Genomic DNA, 21,802 nt, shown 5'->3' on the forward strand with positions numbered 1-21,802 from the left:
TATGTTACAAAATCACCTTTCTCAAGCAATGCGCTACTTGCTACAAAAATATTTGGCCAAGCGGAGAAACGGCTAACACAAAAAACCACTTAAGCTGAAACTTTCTTCGGCCCCTTGATTGTCTAACTTGACATGCTTTTACTGTAATGAAATTGCATAGCTGTCTTCAAAAAATTAGCTCCATCTGTACAGCGTCTCAATGATCCTGCAGTTTTTAGGTAGCCAAATGCATGTTTTACTATGAATTTTCCTTGAAGATAGATCTTAGTATTTCTATCGTTCATTAAATGTTCAGCAATCTTTCAAGGAGAATTCATGGAACTAAAAATAAAATGAGTACATAATTGCTAGGTCATGGCAGCATTGCATATACATCACAGTGTTCTCTTTTTAGACTTTTTCATCACGAAAAGCTTTTGAGAATATTGAAATAAGGGTTCTGTCAAAATTTTACTCCCAGAAAAAAAGCTGATCAGCTTAATGCGGCGTTGAGCAAAGAATTTGTCACTTTTAATTGCAATTTTAAGAACAAATATTTATTCAAAACAAGGTAAATTGTACAAAATTAGGAGGAAACTATCTAAACTTCAAATATCAAGACTTAACCTAAGCTCTTAAACAGCAAAATACTGAGGTTTTAATTTTGATAGTTCAAAGATACTTACAGATTTTCTATATCTCTAAACTGTTTGCTTTCAACTCAAAAGAGCAAGAAATTATCAAGCCCTTTGTCTAGAGAAATGATGGGTGTAAAATTTTTAATGAATGATCTTGATGAAATTTTGTATCCTTACAAAATTATTCACTTGAATTACGAAGCCAGGAATAAATCTCTGCAAGATGTATCATCTTCAAAAAAGATAATACCTAGATTCCTATGTAGATAAATTTATGATTCTTCTATGCACAGCCATATGCAGCATTCTGTTTCTTAGTCTAGCGTCAATTGGCCATGAACAATCTTCACTGGGTCACTAAAATTGTAAATAATCAAAATTCAATTTCTCCGGTCTTGGCAAAAGAGGACATTTCTAACTCCATTTCTAATTAGAATCAATATTTTTCAAACTTCAAGAGAAACCCTCTTCTTTTTACCCAGTAAAAATGTAAAACTATAGAAATTTGAAAAACATATTTTTCTTTTTTACCACATAGGCAGTATCAAATAGGTAGCAATGAAAATTGGCCTTCTTGACACTTATGTGTCCCTGAGGAAAAAAGCTTGGTGAAAATCTTGCTTATTGCCAATAATTAGTTGAAAGTTATTTGTTGGATGCTGGGAAACACACATTTTTCTTCCCTCAGATTCATGATTTGGCAATTATGAAACATGTCAAGGGTCAGGAATAGGTGAGTAAAGTAGCATTCTGTAGACTATGTACATCCAATAATAGAAAAATTAAGGAATCACACAAGGTAAGAAAGGCAGGGAACAAGCCTCAAGGGTATTTCTCATTCTTCTTGACGTCATGAAATTTTCAATTATTAAAGACCTAAAAAATTTAAACTTAATGGGGAACGATTGAAATTTTGAAAATATTATCCATAGTTTAAAACAAGCAAAGGAGACATTTATCGGTAACGTAAATCAACAACTTTGACTTAAATCGATAAAATTATGATTTATTGCAAGATTTTCCAGACTTAAAATCCATGGACAGGCAACGAACTAGAGGCAAAACATGCAATAATATTGCAACTTCAATGGTGGATTGAGTTGCAACAAATTCTAGCATTTTTATGTTGGAACAACTGTGCATAGAATTTTATTGAAACTTATTGCAGTCCACACTGCAGTCATTGATTAATAAGTTAATGATATCAATTTATGTAAGATAATTTTATCATGTTTTTATAGTACCAAGCCTCAGTTCAGCTGTACTGGTTCAGCTGTAACAAGTTGCGACCTTCAGTCTTATTTTTCACACAGCTAGTTTTGGCCTCATGAAAGTACAAAAAGTGAGACAGGACGAGTTGTCATGGGTTGACCATGGAGAAAAAATTCGTACCTCAAAATGATTTTAAAATATCTATTTCATGAAAAATGATATTAAGAGGTCTGTAATAATGGTTGACAAAAGTTTCTTCCTACACACTTGTTGTAGCAGTGCTTGTTAAAAGCGATGTCGCATTAGCAATCAGAGTAGGAACTGGAATTGTTGAATTCAGGAACAAAGGTTTCATTGAGAAAGGTCGAATGGTTGTGAGCGGGCGTTCTTGTGTGGTGGATAACACAGTCATGGCTGTGGTTGCAACAGTAGCGACAGTGGTGGTGACTGTGGTGGCAATGGACTGCGTTGTCACACGAACTCGTTCTGATGGGAAAACACTGCGGTTGTGGTACATAACAAAAGTAGGTGTCGTACATGGAGAGCCGACAGGAGGACCGAGCATTGCATCCAAAAGGTACGCTACCAAGGAGCCACCAGTGAGTCCGATGTTGTAAGATAGAGTCATGATGTTTCCTGGCAAACAGTAAACGAACAGTTTTGGTATCATTCCATTCATTCAGGTAAGAGATCAAGCGCCAAAAAAAGAGACATTGGGGAAAGACATAACTTATCCCATTTATGATGTCTTAAATATTTGAATTTACCCAAATTCATTTCGGTAAAAAATACCGAACTAGATAAAATCATGAATGTTTAGAGAAACTAGTTTTATTTGATTAATACAAATAAATTAAAAAAAAAATGGAGCTTGAGTCCTTTTGCAAATATATTTAAGTATTTGATTTTTTTTATTTTTTGCTGCTTAAAACAGCTTTTTGATCTATTCCACTATGAATACCGAAATTGTCCCAAAATAACTGAGAATGATGCTGTAACTTTTGAACAAAGGTACTCGGTGAGCTGATCTTGGTCGTGCAATTGGGTGGTTTTCAGAGCCCCGTAAATCTCTTCTCTTGTAGGTGAGAAATAACTTTTACAACTGCACTTTTTTTACCTGTGAGTTCTCGATGCTCATCAGCGATGCGACTTGGTGCTTGAATCATTGGTACGCTTCCAACAATACCATTGCTCAAACCTAATAACATTGAAAAAAACAAAGGATATGCTTCTTCTGGAATGAAAGGGTTCCCACGGGGAGTGGCACAAAGCAGCAGTAGAGGAACAAGAATTACTCTCGCACTAGCAAACATTAGGAGCTGGCTGCGGGACCACTCGTATGGAACTGAGGCCAGGATCTGAAAAATAAAAATAATCTTTGTTAAAGTACTTAAAAATGTCTTCATCATTCTAAATTGATTTTACTTGTAGATAATTTGCAAAGCTTGAAACTTCCTTCAACTTCTCAGGCGAAGTTTCAAGAAAGATGGGGGGGGGGGGATTGGCTAATTATACCCATGTATGATGCACAGCTGGCGTACGGGGTTGGTGAGGAAATTGAAGGAATTGAAGGGCATTACATGAGTATTTTTTACAACTTTAACGGATTCTTAGTTTTCTTAACACAAATGTTTATGCTTAACTTGGCAGGTTTCCCTGCTGGTGATACTAAATTTTTACAATTTCAAAGGTTGTGGGAAGATTGTGTGCGAATGACTTTTTCTTCCTGGATTGGGAATTTCACAGTTTTATACTGAATTTTAAAAAATGTAGGCAGAATCATCAACTCTCTTATCGATTACAAAAAATGCTAAAAACTGGGCTTCGCTTGAGCTCAGTTAAGTTTCCTTGACTACAAGTTGATTTCTTCGATTATAATTTATGATGGTACACAACTTGATCCTTTTACTTACCTTCCCAATAAGATCAGATGCATTAAAAACAGCCATGAGAATGACGGGCATCCATGAACCCCATTTGCAACTAATGATTTCTGATTCAATACCAGGATAGAGGCATAAGGTGACAAAATAAGCCAAGCCAATTGACAACATGTAATGCCAGATACTTTTTGCCACTTCCCATCGTGCCAGAAGACCTCCTGAGAACAATGGAAGAGATTTAAATGAGAATTATACTTTGAAAATAACAGAGTATTTTTAATATGAAGTTGCTCTGGTGACAATTCAATATTATGGTGCTACGAATTTTGCAGGATCGGCTGACTAAGTCGTTGCTCAGGGGACGTCCAATTGCTATGAGCCCTTCTTATGGTTCCTTTCCGTACTAGACAAGATTACTAACACCTAATGATCTGCCCAATTATGACAAAAACCTTGGTATTTACTGAAAGTAAAATTAAAAATAACTTAAATGAAGGGCCTGTACTGGCTTCAGCAGAAAAATGCTGGGCTAGTTATAGTGATTAGAGTAGCACTCAAATTGTTAGTATGCCATTCTCTTATTATCAAAATTACTCATTTGAACTTCAGTAAAGTAAATGCACAACATCAAGCACACTGACTTACTTTTGATATTGGACCAAACTTTAGTGGGACCCATTGATGTGTAACCGCCTGATGATTCACTCCGGAGTCGGATGACAACATCTTCAACTTTATAGGTAGTACCAGTTGTTGCAGAATTCGGCTCGTACACCGGATTTGCGAAACTGAAACCTGCATTTGATGACTCCATTGGACTTTGTTGATTAAGTTTCAACACACCATATTGGTTACGATCGGAACCTTCGATTTGATCTGTAGGATCCATCTGCAAACAAAGATGAAAAAGCCATTACAAAAAACCACAAAAATGGATTGATGAGCAAATAAAAGATACGGTTTCTTCCTTCAGGAATACATCATTTTCAGGATTGGAAGTTGGAAGCCAGTCCAGGGCTAATTTCCTGGCCAAACGTTACCATACTTCCTCTGACCATAAAAGACCCCCCCTACACTATCTGATGTAAATTCTCTTCTTTCGTTTCTTGGAGCGTACCTTTTAGACAATTCCTTTTACAGCATCACAGGACATGTGAACCCCAACTTTTAGCACTAGCTTATACAATTCAATTATTATCTTCTCAAAATCTGGAGCCTCCTAGAATTATCTCATTTTTTTCAAGGCATACTTATAGCCACCATCAGTCGAGAGCTTCTCATGTATAACTTTGAAAAATAGATGAGACTAAAGCAGTCAAAAAATTGACTCAGGCTGGGACAGTTACAGGGTTTTTTCTGAGGCTTTCATGTGTGCCGACTTGTTCCACATAATGCTCCTCCAAATGGGGGTAACATCAAGTAAAAGAAGTCTACCTGTAGGGGCGGTAGAAACTCTTAAATGCCTCTGGCTTTTAGCGGAGCCTTGGGTGATTTCTTTTGGTGGGTACCTGCTTCTTGATGGCGTCATTGTCATTGACTTCTCCAATTTGATATTCGTTTCTTTTTAACTTTAAGAAATAGGTTGCTATTTTTTTAGCAAGAAGTGGATGGGCCCATAAGTCAACAAGCACTCTCAACTTACCACATTCAGTAATTTTAACAACATTGATCTTGAGACCAGCAGAGTTCACAACGGCCAAAAAGAGCTCTCTGCTGGGAATGGTCTCAGAATAAAATAAATGGTTTTGGAGCTTACCAAACCAAGATCCTCGGCTGGTTCCAGAGTTATTTTCTTTGATTCTCGACAAAGAGTCAAATAAAACTGAACGAAGTCTGTTTTGCGAACAACTTGATGCAAACAAAAACACACAGCCACACCAACAGCACTGATTCCAAAAAATATCAGAGTGTTCAGGGTTTGATTATCCATTATTAGTTTTGTAATAATTCTATTTACAGACACCAAAAATCCAGCACCACCTGGAAAAAACAAAACAAGCCCAATATGATACAGTGTGTACTATGCCTGGAAAACTGTCAATCAATGAAAAATAGCTGGCAGTGAAACTTGGTCACTGTACACTATGATTGAATGAGTCCAAAGAAAAATATTGCAAATCCATATCAGGCATGCTGAAAGTTTTCAGCCTTTCCATTCTTTAAATTGCCCTTCCCGTTTTAAAAACCCTTATTTTCAAAAAAATTTCCAAATTATGACTTTCCAAATCTTTTTGCTTTTATTTATGAATCGCCGATATTTTCACGTTGACTCAAACCAGCCTCCCAATTTTTAAGCCCCTTCTTTATGGCCTATCCATTTTTAAAACCTGATTCCGGAATCTTCCCATTTTGGCATGCAGCCAATTCCAACCCGCCAGTGATAAAGAAATTCTGCATCCCCATTCCAATTTCTGAACATTGATTAATTTTGATTTTTTTTCCCTGCCTAAGTACTCTTAACAGAAATTGCATATTGACTATACTTTTTCATGGATTTCAGAACTTTTCAAAGTAAGGAGGATTAATGTGTCAAACCACTCAAATTTGGCAAAAACATTTTCTTGGGAGTTTTTCGGTGTGAATGTAATACAATTTAATGGAAAGAGAATCTTACATTTTCTAGTTAAAAGAGTGTTTTAAACATAATTACATACAACATTCACAGCTTAAAACACCAAGATATTTAGAATCCAAGCTCAACCATAAATTCAAGCCAAAAATCGAAAAAAATTAAAGATTTTACTTACTTTCTCCTGCCATCACAGCTTGTGTATATCGACTTGGAAGCATACTTGTGTAGCCATAAAAGCTGGATTGCTGAACTACAAATAAAACAAACAATAAATTGATAGATATGTAATAGATATTTCCATTATGAGGAAAATAATTTTAGACTGTCTGAAATGCTAGATATTCTTTGATTTTTGATTAAGCTGCGCAAATGATATTTTAGAGAAATTATTTCTGCTTGTTATGATGAGATGTGAAAGTTTTCAGGTTTCTTTCAGGAGGTGACTATTTTCTGCATGAAAAACTGCCATTGAATATATTTACTTAAAACTGTGATGATGAGAGGGATGGTTTTAATTTTTTTTTTTTTTTTTTGAGGATTGAAAAAGTTCCCCTGTAGAAGTGGGCTATTATGACATAGCTCGGAGGTCATAATTATGTCTATTATATGTTTCATGAAGCAGTGTAATGATGAGGTCATGATGGCTATAAAAATATCTTATTACCTACAGTATCTTGGACACCAAAATTTAGGGAAACTAATTCTTGAAAAATCGTTATCAGGGATATTTTCAATCTGTCTTACCTGTGCATCCGAGAGCAACTACAGCAACCGCTATTAAATTCATTGTATATGCTAATGTGTGGCCGAAAATTCCGAGCCAAACTTCACAGGTTGCTACAAACAACAATGTGATGAAAGAAACAAGGTAACCTGCAAAACATTATTTCATACAGATTAATGATGCATTATGCACAAGTGAGAGCTACTAAGTATTTTTACCTGAGGAGAAGGGAACACAGCAAAGGAACTACTTTACTGCACAAGTACTCAAAGTAACCATTAGATCAGTAGAGAAGCTGTCCTGCCTGAGCTCTTCCTATAGCACTTTGGAAAAAACCTTGCTCAGCAGCTTGGGAGCTGGGTAAAATTGAACTTACGGTAATTTTTTTTTACCCTTTTCCTGTATTCCAACCATTTTCTTTTAAAAAAAACTTCAGTGCTACGGGGAGGGGAGGGGGGGGGATTATCGATAAGATGTACTAACAGGAAGATTGTTATTTGCTCATTCACTTGAATTTCTAAGATTAAAATTGATACTTTCTCCCTTGTCAATTATTCTACTCGGTTTAAGGCCTGACACATACATCAAATTTTAATCACAAATTTTCAGCGCAGTGTTCTCGATTTTTTGTCTGCTGATGAGTGCAGGTACTTCTACTTTGGTGGATGGCGCTGTTTCATTAGAAGCTTGGTCCAAATTCACTCAGACACGTTGGGAGGGCGAGTTGGGACTGGGAGGCACTCGATGAAGAAGCAAAAAAATATTTAATTTTGAAGGGAAGTTATAGATCGACGGTATAAGTCGGCAATCACATAGCTCGTTTGCGGTGTCTGAAAATCTCTGCCTCCATGTCATTTTTTTAAAGGAGAACAAATTGACATCATTCCTTGAAGTTTATGCAGAGTTTTCTTCGCACAGAGAAGAAAAATCACGGCAGTTTTACAGAATTGCCGTTGAGTAGTTTTCCGTTTTAAAAAAAACGTATGACAGGAAGTCTGCAACGTCGCAAACCGAGTTATGTGATTGCCGACCTACACCGTCGATATGCTCCTTAGTACAATTTGCTGAGTGGTTATTTGCGTAATAATTTAAAAACATGTAGGTATCTAAGTTTAGAAAAATTACTGTTTTCAATAAACTTATGCTTATTCCTGAGTAGCAGAGGTTACTGCAAGTTGCGAGAGTACCTATCGTCACTTAATTTCAATTTTGTGGAAAGTTGTGTAGATTGCCTATCCTCCTATTTGAAGGCACGAAAATTATCGCGATTTTTCGCAGTAACGTTGCAACAAATTGGAATAAAAGGGAATTAAGTTAAAACATAATTTTGGGTTGCAGGTCGCATAACCTGTCAGTTCTTCCCATGTCCTCAAATCGAGATAAAATCGTGTCAGATTGCAATTTTTCAAGCACTGAACTAAATGTAAACTATAATATTTCGAGTTGGACGATATAATTAGTAGGTGCATGCTCATTGACGAAATGTCTCGCAGTTGAAACTGAAATTTTAAAACATAAATTTTTCGAAAAGTTTCAGTAGATTTCATTCTGTACTTTCATGTATTTATGCGAAAATTATTTAATTTATACTTTGTGCGAAAATTCGCGGCTTTTGTGGAATTTTGCAACATCACATAAATTCGGAATTTTTTCTCTGCATAGGTACTTGCAACATTCCTGAAATCTTTGCGTTTTTGCTGAATTTTGACGCTGCATGTAAAATTTGACAACTTTTTACGAAATTGTTTATCGTCGATAAATCGTCGATCGGTCATGTTGATTGGAATTGCAGTCAATTTAGCCAATTCTGATAACCACCGAAAAATTCGAGCCGGAAGATTTTTTTTCCTGCAAAGCATCGCGATAATTTTGTGGGATTTTACCGCGCAGTGCATTTCGCGAATAATAGTCTGAAATGCAGCAAATTGTGGATATATGTGTAATATTGCAACTTCGTGGAGAAAACATCGGAATTTTATGCCGTAAAATATCGCGACTATTTCGGGTTTTTTTTCCTTTGAAAAATGCTAAGCATCTACTTGGGTCATGAGACAAAATTAAGAATAAAAATTCTTACCAAAAGTTATCCGCGTATTTAAAGACAAAGTTTCAACGAGGATATTGTTTGCCAGGACAGCAAAAAAAGCCATGACAATATATATGAGTGACATGTCAAACACGATGGTGGTTCCAGGATACTGCTGAGTAAAGTAATCCACAGCTATGATGAAACTGGAAAATTCAAAATCAAAAGATTAGGACATTTTAAGAAAACAGTAGGTAACTACAGGAACTCAGCGTTAGTGAGAATGAGAAATAGAGAGAGAGCTCGAACGCTCTGAGTTCACTAAAAGTGCGAAGAAGTTTCACAGAAGAATTTGCAATAAGTCATGTAGAGGAATATTACTCCTTCATTTCAGAGGTTATGCACTTGGTGCTGCTTAGACGTCGAAATAGATGTATCGCGCCCCTTCACAGATCTCGCAGCTCCACGTTCAATCAAAGGAAAACTGATAGGATGATGATGGTTATGGATGGGTGAGGATGGGATGGAAAGGGGACAAGTTCCCTATTTTTATGGAGGGTAGATGCTTGTTTTAGATTCTCGAAGACATTAAATAATCTCTATAAGAAAGTGTTATCAATTTGCAAGAGCAAATACGAAAAAATTCGTCGAGCTTTTCTTATTTCGTGGTTTAGTGTATCGAATTTGTTTATTTGGGGTTTTTAATTATTGGTATTTGGGAGTCAAATTTGTTTGTCTTCAAAACCCCACGGCTGAATTATAGAAAATCAAAAGTAAAGAAAAAAATGCAGAAAAAACCGATGATACCAAGAGATGGCACGAAGAAAGGGATTTGAGTTTCACGATGTCGCAAATGTCGCTCTTTTGTTGTTACTTATTCAGTTGTCCCTCCACGCATTTTTTGCGCTGATCGATGTGATGACTTTGGACTGAATCTTTACGGCTACTTTACTTGACATTTCGTAACGCTTTATGCGCAGTGCGTAAAGATAGTTTACACAAAAAACAGAAAAAAGTGGAAGACAGCAATTTTTATATCCTTTGTTTTCATTCCGCTGAGGAAAACGTTCCTCTGAATTGTAAGTCGTTGTGATGGAATGCTGGGAGACTCTGGCGCGCCGAAGCACCTAGGGTTGGTTGTATGATCGGGCAATAAATTAGAAGTTCCTGAGTCCAATACTCCGATTATCAACAATAACAGGAACACTTTTCCTCGGCGCCGTGCAGGTGCAAATCGATTTGCGTAACACCTTGATCGAAAGGTCGAGAGGACAGAAAAAAACTTTCGAAGATAGTACTTTTGGTTAAATTCATGACACGCGTAACCGATCCCTCCCACGACTGGTTCGATCCGGAATGCCAGGGTCAAGATGCAAAATAATGGATCTTGGTCTGTGTTCAGTCGCGCCCTTTACCTAAACATTTTGAAAAACAGGAGGAAAACCCGCGTGGATTAATCGGAAAGAGATATCTCTGATGCGAAAATGATATCCTGAGCGCAAGGGATGGGATATACCTCCTCCTATTTTAGAGGATTCAGAAGACCAGGACAAGGAGGGTGTGAGAAGGGGCGCGTCAAGTTAAAGTTGGGATGATTTTGGATGATATTAACGAGGAAAGGAGATGTGAAAAAGATTTCGGGTTGCGGGAAACGGAACGGAGGAGGGGAAGGGTTGACTTCTCCGTCCCCGAAAACACGGAAAAAGCGACTGAGGTCTGAGATTACCTGTTGTAGGGCAATAGGAACCCGACTCCGGCCAAGACGAGGGACAAATATATTCCGTTGTATTTGTCGATGGGCGGCGAGAGGTGGTTGAATCCGTTGGACATCCTCATGTCGCCGGGCATCCTGGTCTTGCCCAGCTGGATATACCCGCGGCTCAAATTCTCGTCCATGGTTCGGGTGGTCTTGTCACTCGCACTCACACTAGAAAACAGCTCACTCGCACATGGCACTGGTTCGGCAAAAGCATCTCGGCTCCTTTCACGCTACGGTCGACGGAGCAAGGGCGCGAAACTCACCACCAGTCCTCGCGCCAACGGACATGGCTCGTCCGACTCGAAAAGCCAAGGGGCCACGCTAATAAACAAGTTGGAGACGACTTGGCTCCGGAAAATCCATGCGGCGCGCAGGGTCCGTTTCGCGGGAGTGAGCCACGAGCGCGCCCATCGATTTTTCCGCTTCCCCGTTTCCAAGTCGTGTGTAGCGCCCTCTGTGCCTCTCAAAGCTCCCAACTTCGCCACGCAACTCCCGACCCGATCGCTGGCGCTTGGTCCAGTCATAATTCACACTTAAGAGAGGCATAAAGCACGGCACGCTACATTTTGGATTTGTTACCCCCCCCCCCCCCCCTCCTCCCTACTTTGGAGACGTGGGCTCCTATCTCTCAACGCGTTAAGACAAAATAGCGTGCCGCGCTCATCTAGACCCCCCCCCCTCCCAAAGTAGTATTTTTCGACAGAAAATCGCGATATTTTGAAGTCGAGTTGCGATTTTTCGACGATATATTGGCGATAAAATCGCTAGGATCATCAACATCTGAGCGATTATCTTCGATCTTGTTGCAATTTTATCTCAAAAACATCGCGATCAATAAATTCGTAATTATTTGATCTCGATTTATCTCGATTTTTGGTTCCATAATATTCGCGATTTTATCACAATTTTGCATCCGATAATGTTGCAAAAAAATCGACGTCGATAAAATCGCGCAACGTTCTCCGATCAAATGGACGTATTTCTGCCAAACGGAACTATGAGCATTTAAATATGATCCCTGTTTTGCATATATTCTTATGGGTCTCAGGGCTCATGTCTTAGTGCGCATAGTTCCGTTTGGCAGAAATGCGTCCAAATCGCAACTTATTATCGCGATCACTACCACTCGGGTTGTGTGAAAATGTGATTTTGACCCTTCACTTAACTCCAAGCTACTGATATTCTCGACTCGGCTTCATTTACTTCTGCTCGATTTAATTGAGTATCGGCTCGGATTGTCCTTTCTCCGGGCAAAGGGAGCCCAAAATGTTCCGATTTCATGGAGGCTCCTTGGATAATTTAATAACGATAACGTTTGAATACAACTCTTCGTGCTCAAGGGATGTCTGTGTTGCATAAACACGAAAATGCAGGCGCTTTCGTTTCTTGTACCACAACGCAATGACTCGCTGAAACTACTCGTGATTTACAGACTTGAAGTGCCGCGCCGTGCTAAATTAAAACGCCGTAAAAGTAATTGAATGTAGCCGAATTTCTCCCGATAAAATATTTCCTTATGAGAGAAGATGAGAATATTGTTTTTGAAATTTTCAGATATGGTAGACTGAATGGACCACTAGACAAGGTACGAATTTCAGCATTCTGATACATGTTTCCTCATCAAAATTTTACGTAGAATACGACGCGCATAACGAAAATTACCGAAATCAACTTCTTCCAAAGATATTTAATGATTCTTGGTGCGTGAATTGAAACCACCCGCTCATGAAAACTCAATGCTCCACGTGATTCACATCGCGCGCTAAACGTTATCATGAACGTCTCAGCGATATAAAAATCTGGCAATAACAATCTTGACTCTTTGGCTCAGCTATAGCAAATTCCTTATAGTTTGAATAACACATGGTGGGAAATGAACATTGCTCGATTGAGAAGCTTGCTGAAACCATTGTAGTGCGCGATTTGACTCACGTAGAGCTTTGAGTTTCTTGTGAGCGGGCAGTTCAAATTCCTCGTAACCAATGTGAAATAAAAAGGTCAATAACTTCGTTAGGACTTGGTTTCAGTAACTTTTGTTGCGCGAATCGTGTTCTAAGTGAAATTTTGGTTAAGAAACATGTATTAGAATGCTTAAATTCGTACTCAGTCTAGTGGTCCATTGCGAATAAAAATTCTCTGCAAAATTCAAGCGCAAAAAAGCACGAGTTTTCAAAAAATTGTGTCTTGGTCAGGAGGAGGGCAATGCCTTCATAAGACGTTTTTTCTTAGCTCGGCATTGTCTTTATTGCATGCAGATAGAAGAGCTTAGCAGATAGACAAAGTGCGGAACCACGAATCTCCGCGTTTGCGACGTTACAGGGTGTGATACTTTATTTTTTCTTTGGAAACCGTATTTTCATCGAGACTTCCGTGATTTTTCTTCTCTGTTGGCGGTTTATTCTAGGTAAATTGTGAGCTAAAAAGTTGGCTTGTTTTTTCTGGAATAAATAAAATGAGACGGAAAATTGTGAAACATCGCAATAAAGCATAGAGAAAAAAAGGGGGTGTTTGCATCTTGAGGATTTGTACCCACCTACGTCATCAATGTAAACAAGACGCTCGTTGAGGGTTATGTTGACGCTGTAAAAACGGACCATAATGTCCGATTTTTTTACTTAAATCAACTCTTTATATAATTTCAAGCACTTTTTACAGAATGACTTTTTCCCTTAAATTACACCATTTCCAAGAAAATCGACAGGATAAAAACGTCGCTGTACCCAATGACGTCATCAAAGCTATAGATACTCTATGAAAAATTCCAAGATGCCCGAAATGCAAACACCTCCTTTTTTTTCTCTATGGCAATAAAGTACGTAGCTTTGCACTTTAGCCGTCGATGTGCAATCGCGTTGCCTGCAATAAACCTCGAAATTCGGGTGAGCCATTCGGCACAGCACCACTTTAGCGCACTATGCTTTCAAAGCCTTTGAGAGGCATTAAATTCAATTTGAATGTTCAAACCGTGTAAAATAAGTTTTCAGGGCTCACTGCGTTCAGAAATCGCTGATAATCTGTCCACAAAACAACTTTTTTAAAGATAAATTGCTGCGAATTTCAGTTCCGAGGCGTTACGCTCGAGGTCCGCCAATAATCGGCCGTAATGACTCGTATTCGTTTTGAAAAAAGAGAAATGAAACGACGGGGATAGGAGAAAAGGCATTGATATGGGGACAACAGGCGCCTCTTCAGAGGGAAAAACGCCCTTTTGCACTTGATTTTCAAATAAAAAGGCGCCTTTGGGTCTCGTATTTTCGAAATGAACACTCTCTCGTTGGCGCCTCTTCTTAACAAGAGGCATACCGATGAAAGCAGAGCAAAACCACGTATCTCCATTGTGGTGTTTCAAAATGTCCGCTTCTGTTGATGTATTTTTCGAAAAGAAACAAGCGAACTTCATAGCTTGAAATTTAAACAGAATATTCTGTTGACGGATAAAAAAATCATGGGAGTTTAAAAGAAATTACGTTGAGCGGGCCTTCAAAGAAAAAATCAAATATAACGAGAAGTCTGCAACGTCGCAAACGGGGATACGCGATTTAGCGCTTCGATCATCGATATTCGGAGAGGCGCGTGACCTCAGTGGTCGGCTAGTTGCTTCATTTATAAACCCGAGTAAGAGTGTAGCACTGTAGATAAGTGAGTAATGCGGTTGTTCTACACTTCTCTTGATGAAGAGTGACGACGCAAATGACGCCTTCATTTGGAGAAGATACTTCCTAGCGTAGCCTGAGAGGCCGAATAGTTGCATCATTCAAAAACGGCGTCTTGAATTTGAAGGACGTCTAAGCGATGGAGTGACGGCGCATAAAAGCGCCTTCATTGTGAAAAGATACTTCCTAGCGTGGCCTGAGAGGCCGATGTCATTAAAACCCCATCAACAGAGCAGCGTTTTGAATTTGAGCAACGTTTGAGCTCAAGTTCAGCTTGGTAGATGAATACGTGTTCATACGGCCGATAGGTAGGGCTCGAATGTAACTTTCCGGAGCTGAAAGGTGTTAAATAATAAATTATCATCCCAGGAGCCCACATTGAAGTCCTGTAAATTGTTTATTGGATCGCTTCAATTTTTCAGTGTACCTCAAACTAACAAAAATTAAGGACAAAAAATTCAAACTTTATGTCTGACCTTAATATGACTGACCAGTGGTCAGGAAAAAACGAAAAAGGTTGAGGGCTGAAAACCGAGAGACAGAGTTAAAATGAAAGTCCATTCCAAAATGTACAAATCAACTCCCTGACCCTCCCAAACCTGAGAATAAAGTCTTTCTCTGCCAACTTCAATGACAAGTCCAAGCTACCGCAGTATTGCCATAAAAAAACAAAAATACCAATAAATCTTGTCTGATAAAAAAGATAATGACTTAAAAACTATTGTGAATTATTTGCCCTTTGAAATTCTCTTTTGTTTTAATTGCATGTATATTACCGAAAGGCTAAATGGCCAAAAGTGAGAAATTGAGAATAATAATGAAAATTGTTCCATTTTAAATTTTATGAATCTTTGAGGCCACCAAAATGAATGGATGTAAGAAAGAGCAAATCTAATTTTTGGCACTTAAGCCCTTTCATGTATGTATGTTTCAATTCATTATGATTAAGGTTCTTTAATATGCTCTGAGAGTTTAAATTGGAGTACATTTTGCAATAAGGAACCACTATTTCTGGCTCTCTTATAAAGGCACATACCTGCATAGGGAAACCAGTGGCATGTATGTTGTTTCTAAAATGGGCCAAAAATAGTGGTTCCTTGATGAAAAATGGAATCCAATTATTAATTTTGGTCTGCTTCGATTACCTAGTAAGTTTACTAGTTGATGAAAAAAGGTGATGAGATTCGGGGTGGATTGGTAAGTAGCAAACAGAAAACCATTTTACATTCCGCTTACCATTTTAATAACAATAACAGCATATGAATATTTTGATGATTGTTTAAATAAATCTATATCCGGTGCGCAAACAACATGAGATATCTAAGAGTATTTTTAGCTTAAAAGACGGAGAAAAAAATGAATCATGATTACAGAATTAATTATGGTTTATGGCTCATATAATTTAAGCTTATAGGTTTGGAGAATCATGCAGTTTCCTTAAGTCAGATCGCGAGATAATTTTTTTTCCTTTAAACTGAGCAATAAAATAGTATCAATCTTAGTAAGTAACTTATGGTGTCATTATGAAATCTACTTTGTGTTTCTTAAAATAGTGTGACATCACTATGATGTCACACCACCAAGAACTCAGTCATCACAGTGACATCAGTTGTTTTACTCATGATAAAAAGTCGCAATTTCACTTACATTTCTACATTTTAAGTCCTCACTGGGTGAAAATTGCTCACTCAAAATTGTGAATTTATCTCGGAAAGATACTTTTTATGTTGAAAAATAAAGCCTATAGGAAAAATATGGTGGTAAATAATGGTTCATTTGATTAAATGCCATCCAATTGCAAGAGGGTACAACGGAAATTAAATTATTACAAATATTTAGATTAAAGAAGATAAAATGAGAATAAAAGTAAAAAATAATAATTAAAACATCAGTAACCAACACAATTATCTTAAATTATTGTTCAGCAGTTCCTGATGGTGATTTTGTCCAACTCTTGGAACCCAAAGAGAGGGTGATCTGGTAAGAACTAGTGATATGAAAATAGACTATTCTCCTGCAAGAACAATAACGTTTTGATGTAGGTATAAGAGACTAAATGACTGACTCATGAACAATAAATATTTTACTAATTCTTTGAAAATGTTACCTTTTCTGTTTCCTGATCTGCGGGATTTTTCCATTTTTCTTTGAATATGAATCCTAATGAAAATGAAAAACTAACAAAATAATACCCAATTAATTTTTCATTATGACGAATCAAGCCTACTCTTCTTCAACATTGATATCTTTGAGAAGAGCAAAATTTACTTTTTTTATTTAAATGATACCTTGAATTATTCCCCAATTAGGATGAAACCTCTCGCGTACCATGAGAACAGTGTTCTGCCTCCTCTCTAAAATTTTAGAAGCCACCTTGGCCGAATGGCCCAATTTTTGAGTGCCATCTACTATTTTTTAGGAGCCAAATCAACTTTTTATGGATGCATTATGAGCTACCGCTACTTCAAAATTGCAAGTGTGAGAAAATCGGCAGAATGCGTTAACATTTTTAGGCACCTTGATGACCTAGCCCCCCCCCCCTCCCCGAATTTTTAGGTGCAAAGTGCCTTTGGAAGGTGGAGCACTGCTTGAGAAATGGAAAAATTAATCCGCTAAGGCAGTAGTGCCAAAGTCTTTACGTTTCTCTGAAAGATACCACAAAGTTACCAAGATCAGCGTCATTGGCTGAGAATAAATCATTCATTCAGCCCACCCTGATTCATGTCGATTGTGAAACTAAGAAAACATTGGTCTTGATCGCAAAGTTTCGAAATTCCTCTTCTTACTACAGTTTTTCGCGACAAAACTGATTCTCATACATTTACTTGATAGATAAAGAATAAACAACATTACACAAATTGAAAACAATAAGTTTCACTTCACTAATTTAAATGTGAAAGGTGGAAAATTTACAACATAGGAGACAGAGTTAGTTTTTTTAGTTTCACTATTGATGTATGTTTCCCATGAAATTGAGAACTTTTTTCCTTTCACTTACGTTCATTGAAGTTTTTGTTCCAATTCAAAGAACACCATCAGGGTAAAAAGAGGATGTAAACTCCATTTTCAAATTGCACACTTACCATTTTATTCTGTAGGTCCTTGGAGATTGAATATGCCTAGGTTTGGGTCCATGATCATGGAGAAATCAGGAGCTGCTGGATTTAAACACTAAGAGGAGGGTCGCTCATCGCCTCTGATAGCCCGATACTTTGCCAGTTCATTCGGGAATACGCTACTCAACTCGACCAACAGGTGAGCTTTGAACTTTCTGTAGGCGTCAATTTTACCTTTGACTTGCTCATTTTTGGTAAGTGCTTTTTCGATGCAGTCTTTGGTATACAGCTGAGGATTGCGACCTTGGTCAATATAGCTGATAGGAAAAAGAAAGAAAAAAAATTCCCGTTCAGAATTTGAAAGAAAAGATAAGGTACAAAAAACAGAGAAATCTGGCAAATGCAAAATTAAATTTCATTTTTTTTAATTGGTATTCTTTGTTTGATTCATTTGAGACTAATTCTGGTTGAATCATATAAGTGGGACTAAATTGTTTCAGAAAGTGTACATTTTTATATTATTTCATTTTTGTTATGTTACTTTGATTTTTCTAATTTATGCCTTGCTGCCATTTCTATACTTCACTACATAAATATATGTATAGAGCCCAAAAAAATCTTTGCCTTCATCATTTATTAATTGTAGAAAAAACAGACTTATCAATTTTTCATTGGACTACGTACCCATTTATAAATCAAGGCTAATACTGATGACAAAAGCGCAAAACCTTGTACCTCCATTGCAGCATTTCAAATTTTCCGCTCATGTTTCATTTATTCAATGAAAAACAAGCAGACTTTACAGCTTGGAATTTACAAAGAATATTCTGCTAACAGAGAAGAAAAATTGAAGATGTTTTCAAGAAATTACGATAACTAATTTCCCAAGGAAATAATAAAAAATATGACGGAAAGTCTGCTATGATGCAGACAAGAGATACGTTGATTTGCACTTTAGCCATTGATATGGAACAAATGGGTTTGGCAGTTCTGCTTATTTTTCCGAGCATCTCCGCACCGAAAGACTTTCACAACATACATTCCCACCAAAATTGTAAATATTTCAATGAAAATGAGAAGCAGCGGAATACTTTGGCCAATATTGCCACTCCAATTAGGATGAGCAACCTGGCAATAGCAGGTCCACTATCCTTACTTTAGGAGACTATATCCTGGAAATGACAAAATTTAATGATTTAAGAAGGAAAAAATATTTTAACGGACTTTTGAACTTATACTTAGAATAGTAAAATTATAATGAGTAATTAATAGTAGATTTATAGGGAGTTTCTGTCAGGATGACAATACTTTTTCTACCAAATGGAGAAAGCTTGGAAATGGCAACTTATTTAACTCATAGCCATGCTTTGACAAGCAGTACAGATTTGGAAAGGATATTAGGTCAAAAGAAAAATTCTAAGAACTTACTCAAATACTTCGAGCGGGACATGAACATCTTGAACTTGTGATTTAAGTTTATCTATTTCTTGAAGACCAAAAACCATGGTTTGACTGGGAACAAAAATCAAATGAACTAAACACTGTCGTGAAAAATGATTTTTCATAAAGTTTTCCTACCCTCCATATCTTCTTGAATTGAATAAATTTCCCAAGTTCAGGTAAAACTGCCTCATTACTTAAGATAAAAGGGAGGACTGTGCTACAATTTGAACGAACCTTTCAAAGTTGTTTCAAACAGCACAGCCATAAATAGACTATTTTAACACCTCACAACCTCTGATCACTATTGTAGTGCTGCCCAAGAAAATACACTGAAGCAAATTAAACATATCGACGGTGAAAGTCGGCAATCACATAACTCGTTTGCGGTGTCTGAAAATCTCCGCCTCTAGGTCATTTTTATAAAGGAGAACAAATTGATATTATTTCTTGAAGTTTTTGCAGAATTTTCTTCGCATTGAGGAGAAAAATCATGACAGTTTTAAAGAATTGCCGTTGAGTAGTTTTCCATTTAAAAAATAAAGTATGACAGGAAGTCTGCGACGTCGCAAACCGAGTTATGTGATTGCCGACTTTCACCGTCAATATGTGTTTTAAGGTACATTGCACTTCTATCAAAAAACGACACCACTCATCTTTATGAGTCCTGATGCAGAAAAGTGTGCTGTACTAATGAGTTGTTAAATTCATGAACTTCATAGAACTTGCGCTTCTGTTGGCAAATTCAATTTTACCTCACTCAAACAATTCAACAGTGCCATCGCATTCAGCAGGAATGCACAGATTATGTTAGTAATCTAGAACGCAAGGTCAACAGACCCAGGTTAGTCCATCAGGAGAGTTGAGTGCAATGATCTTTGCCAAGTGGCGGCGAGAGCTATCCGTGTTGCCAAAAGTATCCCTGATTTGTTTGTCCCACTTTGCTATTCCCTCAATCCAATTACATTGGTCTTATAGGATCAGGGAGATTGGAGGAGGGGGGGGACTTTGCAAACATGACAGTGTAGTGGTGAAACAACAAATCAAGGGAATTTGCCGTCAGTTCGGAAAATTCCAAAGAACATCTTCTTAAAGGACTGACCTGGGTCCATCGACCTTACCTAGGTTGAAATGTAATGTAGTTCTTCTTCTTCAAGCAAATGTGGTGGAAAAAAGGCCTGTAAGCACACTAATCACCGTTGTGAAAACAGAATGTCAAACTGATAAAACAGCTGTGCCAGTCAGTGACAGCCCCATAGTATCACTGATCAAAAACTTAGAAACTCATGCTTAAGTAGAGCCATTTGGTAGTAAGCTGTGCTTGCCGGTAGTGAGCTGTACTAGCCAAAAGTAAGCTGTGCTAGCCATTAGTAAGCTGCGTTTGACAGTGATAGCCCCACGGTCTTTCTGATCGACACTCACGCCTCATTGCCATACTGGCTCTTCGTAAGTATTCCATTCATAGAGCAAGATATAAGTTACCGATAGAGATACTACGTCAGGCGGAAGTAGCCCAACAGGTGCTATCTTAAAATTAACGAAAAGAATTAAAAGTCAGTGGCTCACATTTTTTGGTTGAGAACATTTTGTCCTTGCGGCTGAAAATCTGCAACAATAATTCTAATTTGACGCACATTCTCGATGAACATCTCGAGTTGTGTTTCAAGATTTTCCAAAGGAGCTGTCATGACGAATGGTTTAGTGTAGGGATGTTCAGAATTCGTTGATGTCCTCGCTGAATTTAGGAAGACACCTCGAGGTAAGTCCCTATTTTGATTCACGCATACGAATACAAGCAATTTAATTTTCTTGGGAAGAATTAGGAAAAGAGAAAACGGGACTACATACGAAACGAACTTGTCGGAAAAATCTTATCTTGCAATGCAAAGAAATGTAAACAACAAAAATCATGGAGCGACATCAACCATTTTGGTTAATGATGTCGTATTCAGAGCATTGATGTGGCGCGAAGTTTGAAAAGCGAAAAGACCGCAAGGACTTGGAGTTCGATTTCCTGAAAAGTTATAGTGTAAGGATGAAAAAAAAAGAAGTAAGTAACGATGGTTATGGCCTCAACAGCAAAAATTACATTTCAAGCCCCTTTAAAAATTTGAGTAAAATCATTTTCCCACTTTATATGGATGGGAGTCTGAGCAGATTGTGGAGTTGAGCCAGAAAAAACTTCCTTGATACATACCTATATGGAACAATTTTTCAGGTATGAGGATTAGGCATGTGCATAGGTTTGGCTGCTGAATCAGAACTCGACTTAAGTTTTTCTGTTATACAGCGTGTCCGGAAGTTAACGTACTTAAATTTCAGGATCGATTTTTCGGCTCAAACTATGACTTTTTTTTCCTTATACACATAATATTGCCCGAAAACGCTTCATAAGTGAGTTACGCGCTTCCTTTGCTGTACATGCGCTGAGTATGCTTTCTTTCAGTCCTTGCTCCTTGCAGTAAAAATTGTCTCCCTAGCAAGGAGCTTCGAAAATCTGAAACTCTTCTAAAGCTCTGTTGCGTCGAAGGACGCGTTTCTGGAGAATTTTGTGCAGTACAATCTCGGCTTGATTTTTCGCGCTCTCTCACATGCAGTGATTCATTTATCCAAATATCATCTACCGAAAAAGCTAACGTAATTTGAAAATTCGGGAACGCTTGTAACGTCATTTTCCGAAGATATTCGCCCTTGAGGACTTAAAAAATAACCGAAGACATTCATCCTTGAAAACACAAAAAATTAACGGTACGCCAAAAAATACCCTCTAACGCAGAGTATCAGCTGCCTACTTATACGACGAAATAACGTGGAGTTTCAAATTAAAAGAAAAAAAAATGGCAACTTTGGAAGCGCACAG

The 21,802-nt window shown here is 37.7% G+C and overlaps 2 protein-coding genes across 2 annotated transcripts; both read right to left on the reverse strand.

The window, feature by feature from the left end:
• Positions 1-508: 508 nt before the first annotated feature.
• On the reverse strand, positions 509-11,334 carry Ent3 (equilibrative nucleoside transporter 3). The gene is made up of 9 exons (XM_019057122.2): positions 10,761-11,334; positions 9,086-9,240; positions 7,029-7,157; positions 6,460-6,534; positions 5,469-5,692; positions 4,358-4,601; positions 3,743-3,930; positions 2,947-3,187; positions 509-2,465 (listed from the first exon to the last, which is right to left on the reverse strand). Exons 1-9 carry the CDS (start codon positions 10,928-10,930, stop codon positions 2,089-2,091), a joined length of 1,803 nt encoding a protein of 600 aa, XP_018912667.1. The 5' UTR covers positions 10,931-11,334; the 3' UTR covers positions 509-2,088.
• Positions 11,335-15,665: 4,331 nt separating this feature from the next.
• MED10 (mediator complex subunit 10) lies at positions 15,666-20,849 on the reverse strand. Its single transcript, XM_019057121.2, has 4 exons — positions 20,509-20,849; positions 18,931-19,014; positions 17,530-17,819; positions 15,666-16,460 (listed from the first exon to the last, which is right to left on the reverse strand). The coding sequence occupies exons 1-3, from the start codon at positions 20,628-20,630 to the stop codon at positions 17,618-17,620; spliced, it is 408 nt and encodes a 135-aa protein (XP_018912666.1). The 5' UTR covers positions 20,631-20,849; the 3' UTR covers positions 15,666-16,460; positions 17,530-17,617.
• Between the last annotated feature and the right edge of the window lie 953 nt (positions 20,850-21,802).

Source organism: Bemisia tabaci, chromosome 4 (genome assembly GCF_918797505.1).
Source record: "Bemisia tabaci chromosome 4, PGI_BMITA_v3".
Lineage (NCBI taxonomy): Eukaryota > Metazoa > Arthropoda > Insecta > Hemiptera > Aleyrodidae > Bemisia > Bemisia tabaci.

Bases quoted from the DNA above. Each gene is read 5' to 3' on its own strand.
- MED10 (XM_019057121.2), bottom strand. From the start codon at position 20,630: ATGACAGCTCCTTTGGAAAATCTTGAAACACAACTCGAGATGTTCATC. The intron at 19,015-20,508 runs GTGAGCCACTGA...TTTTGTTCCCAG, and splicing joins AATGTTCTCAACCAAAAAAT to TCAAACCATGGTTTTTGGTC. The intron at 17,820-18,930 runs GTAAGTTCTTAG...TTTTCCTATCAG, and splicing joins GTCCCGCTCGAAGTATTTGA to CTATATTGACCAAGGTCGCA.
- Ent3 (XM_019057122.2), bottom strand. From the start codon at position 10,930: ATGGACGAGAATTTGAGCCGCGGGTATATCCAGCTGGGCAAGACCAGG. The intron at 9,241-10,760 runs GTAATCTCAGAC...TGAATTTTCCAG, and splicing joins TTCCTATTGCCCTACAACAG to TTTCATCATAGCTGTGGATT. The intron at 3,188-3,742 runs GTAAGTAAAAGG...TTTATTTTTCAG, and splicing joins CATCTGATCTTATTGGGAAG to ATCCTGGCCTCAGTTCCATA.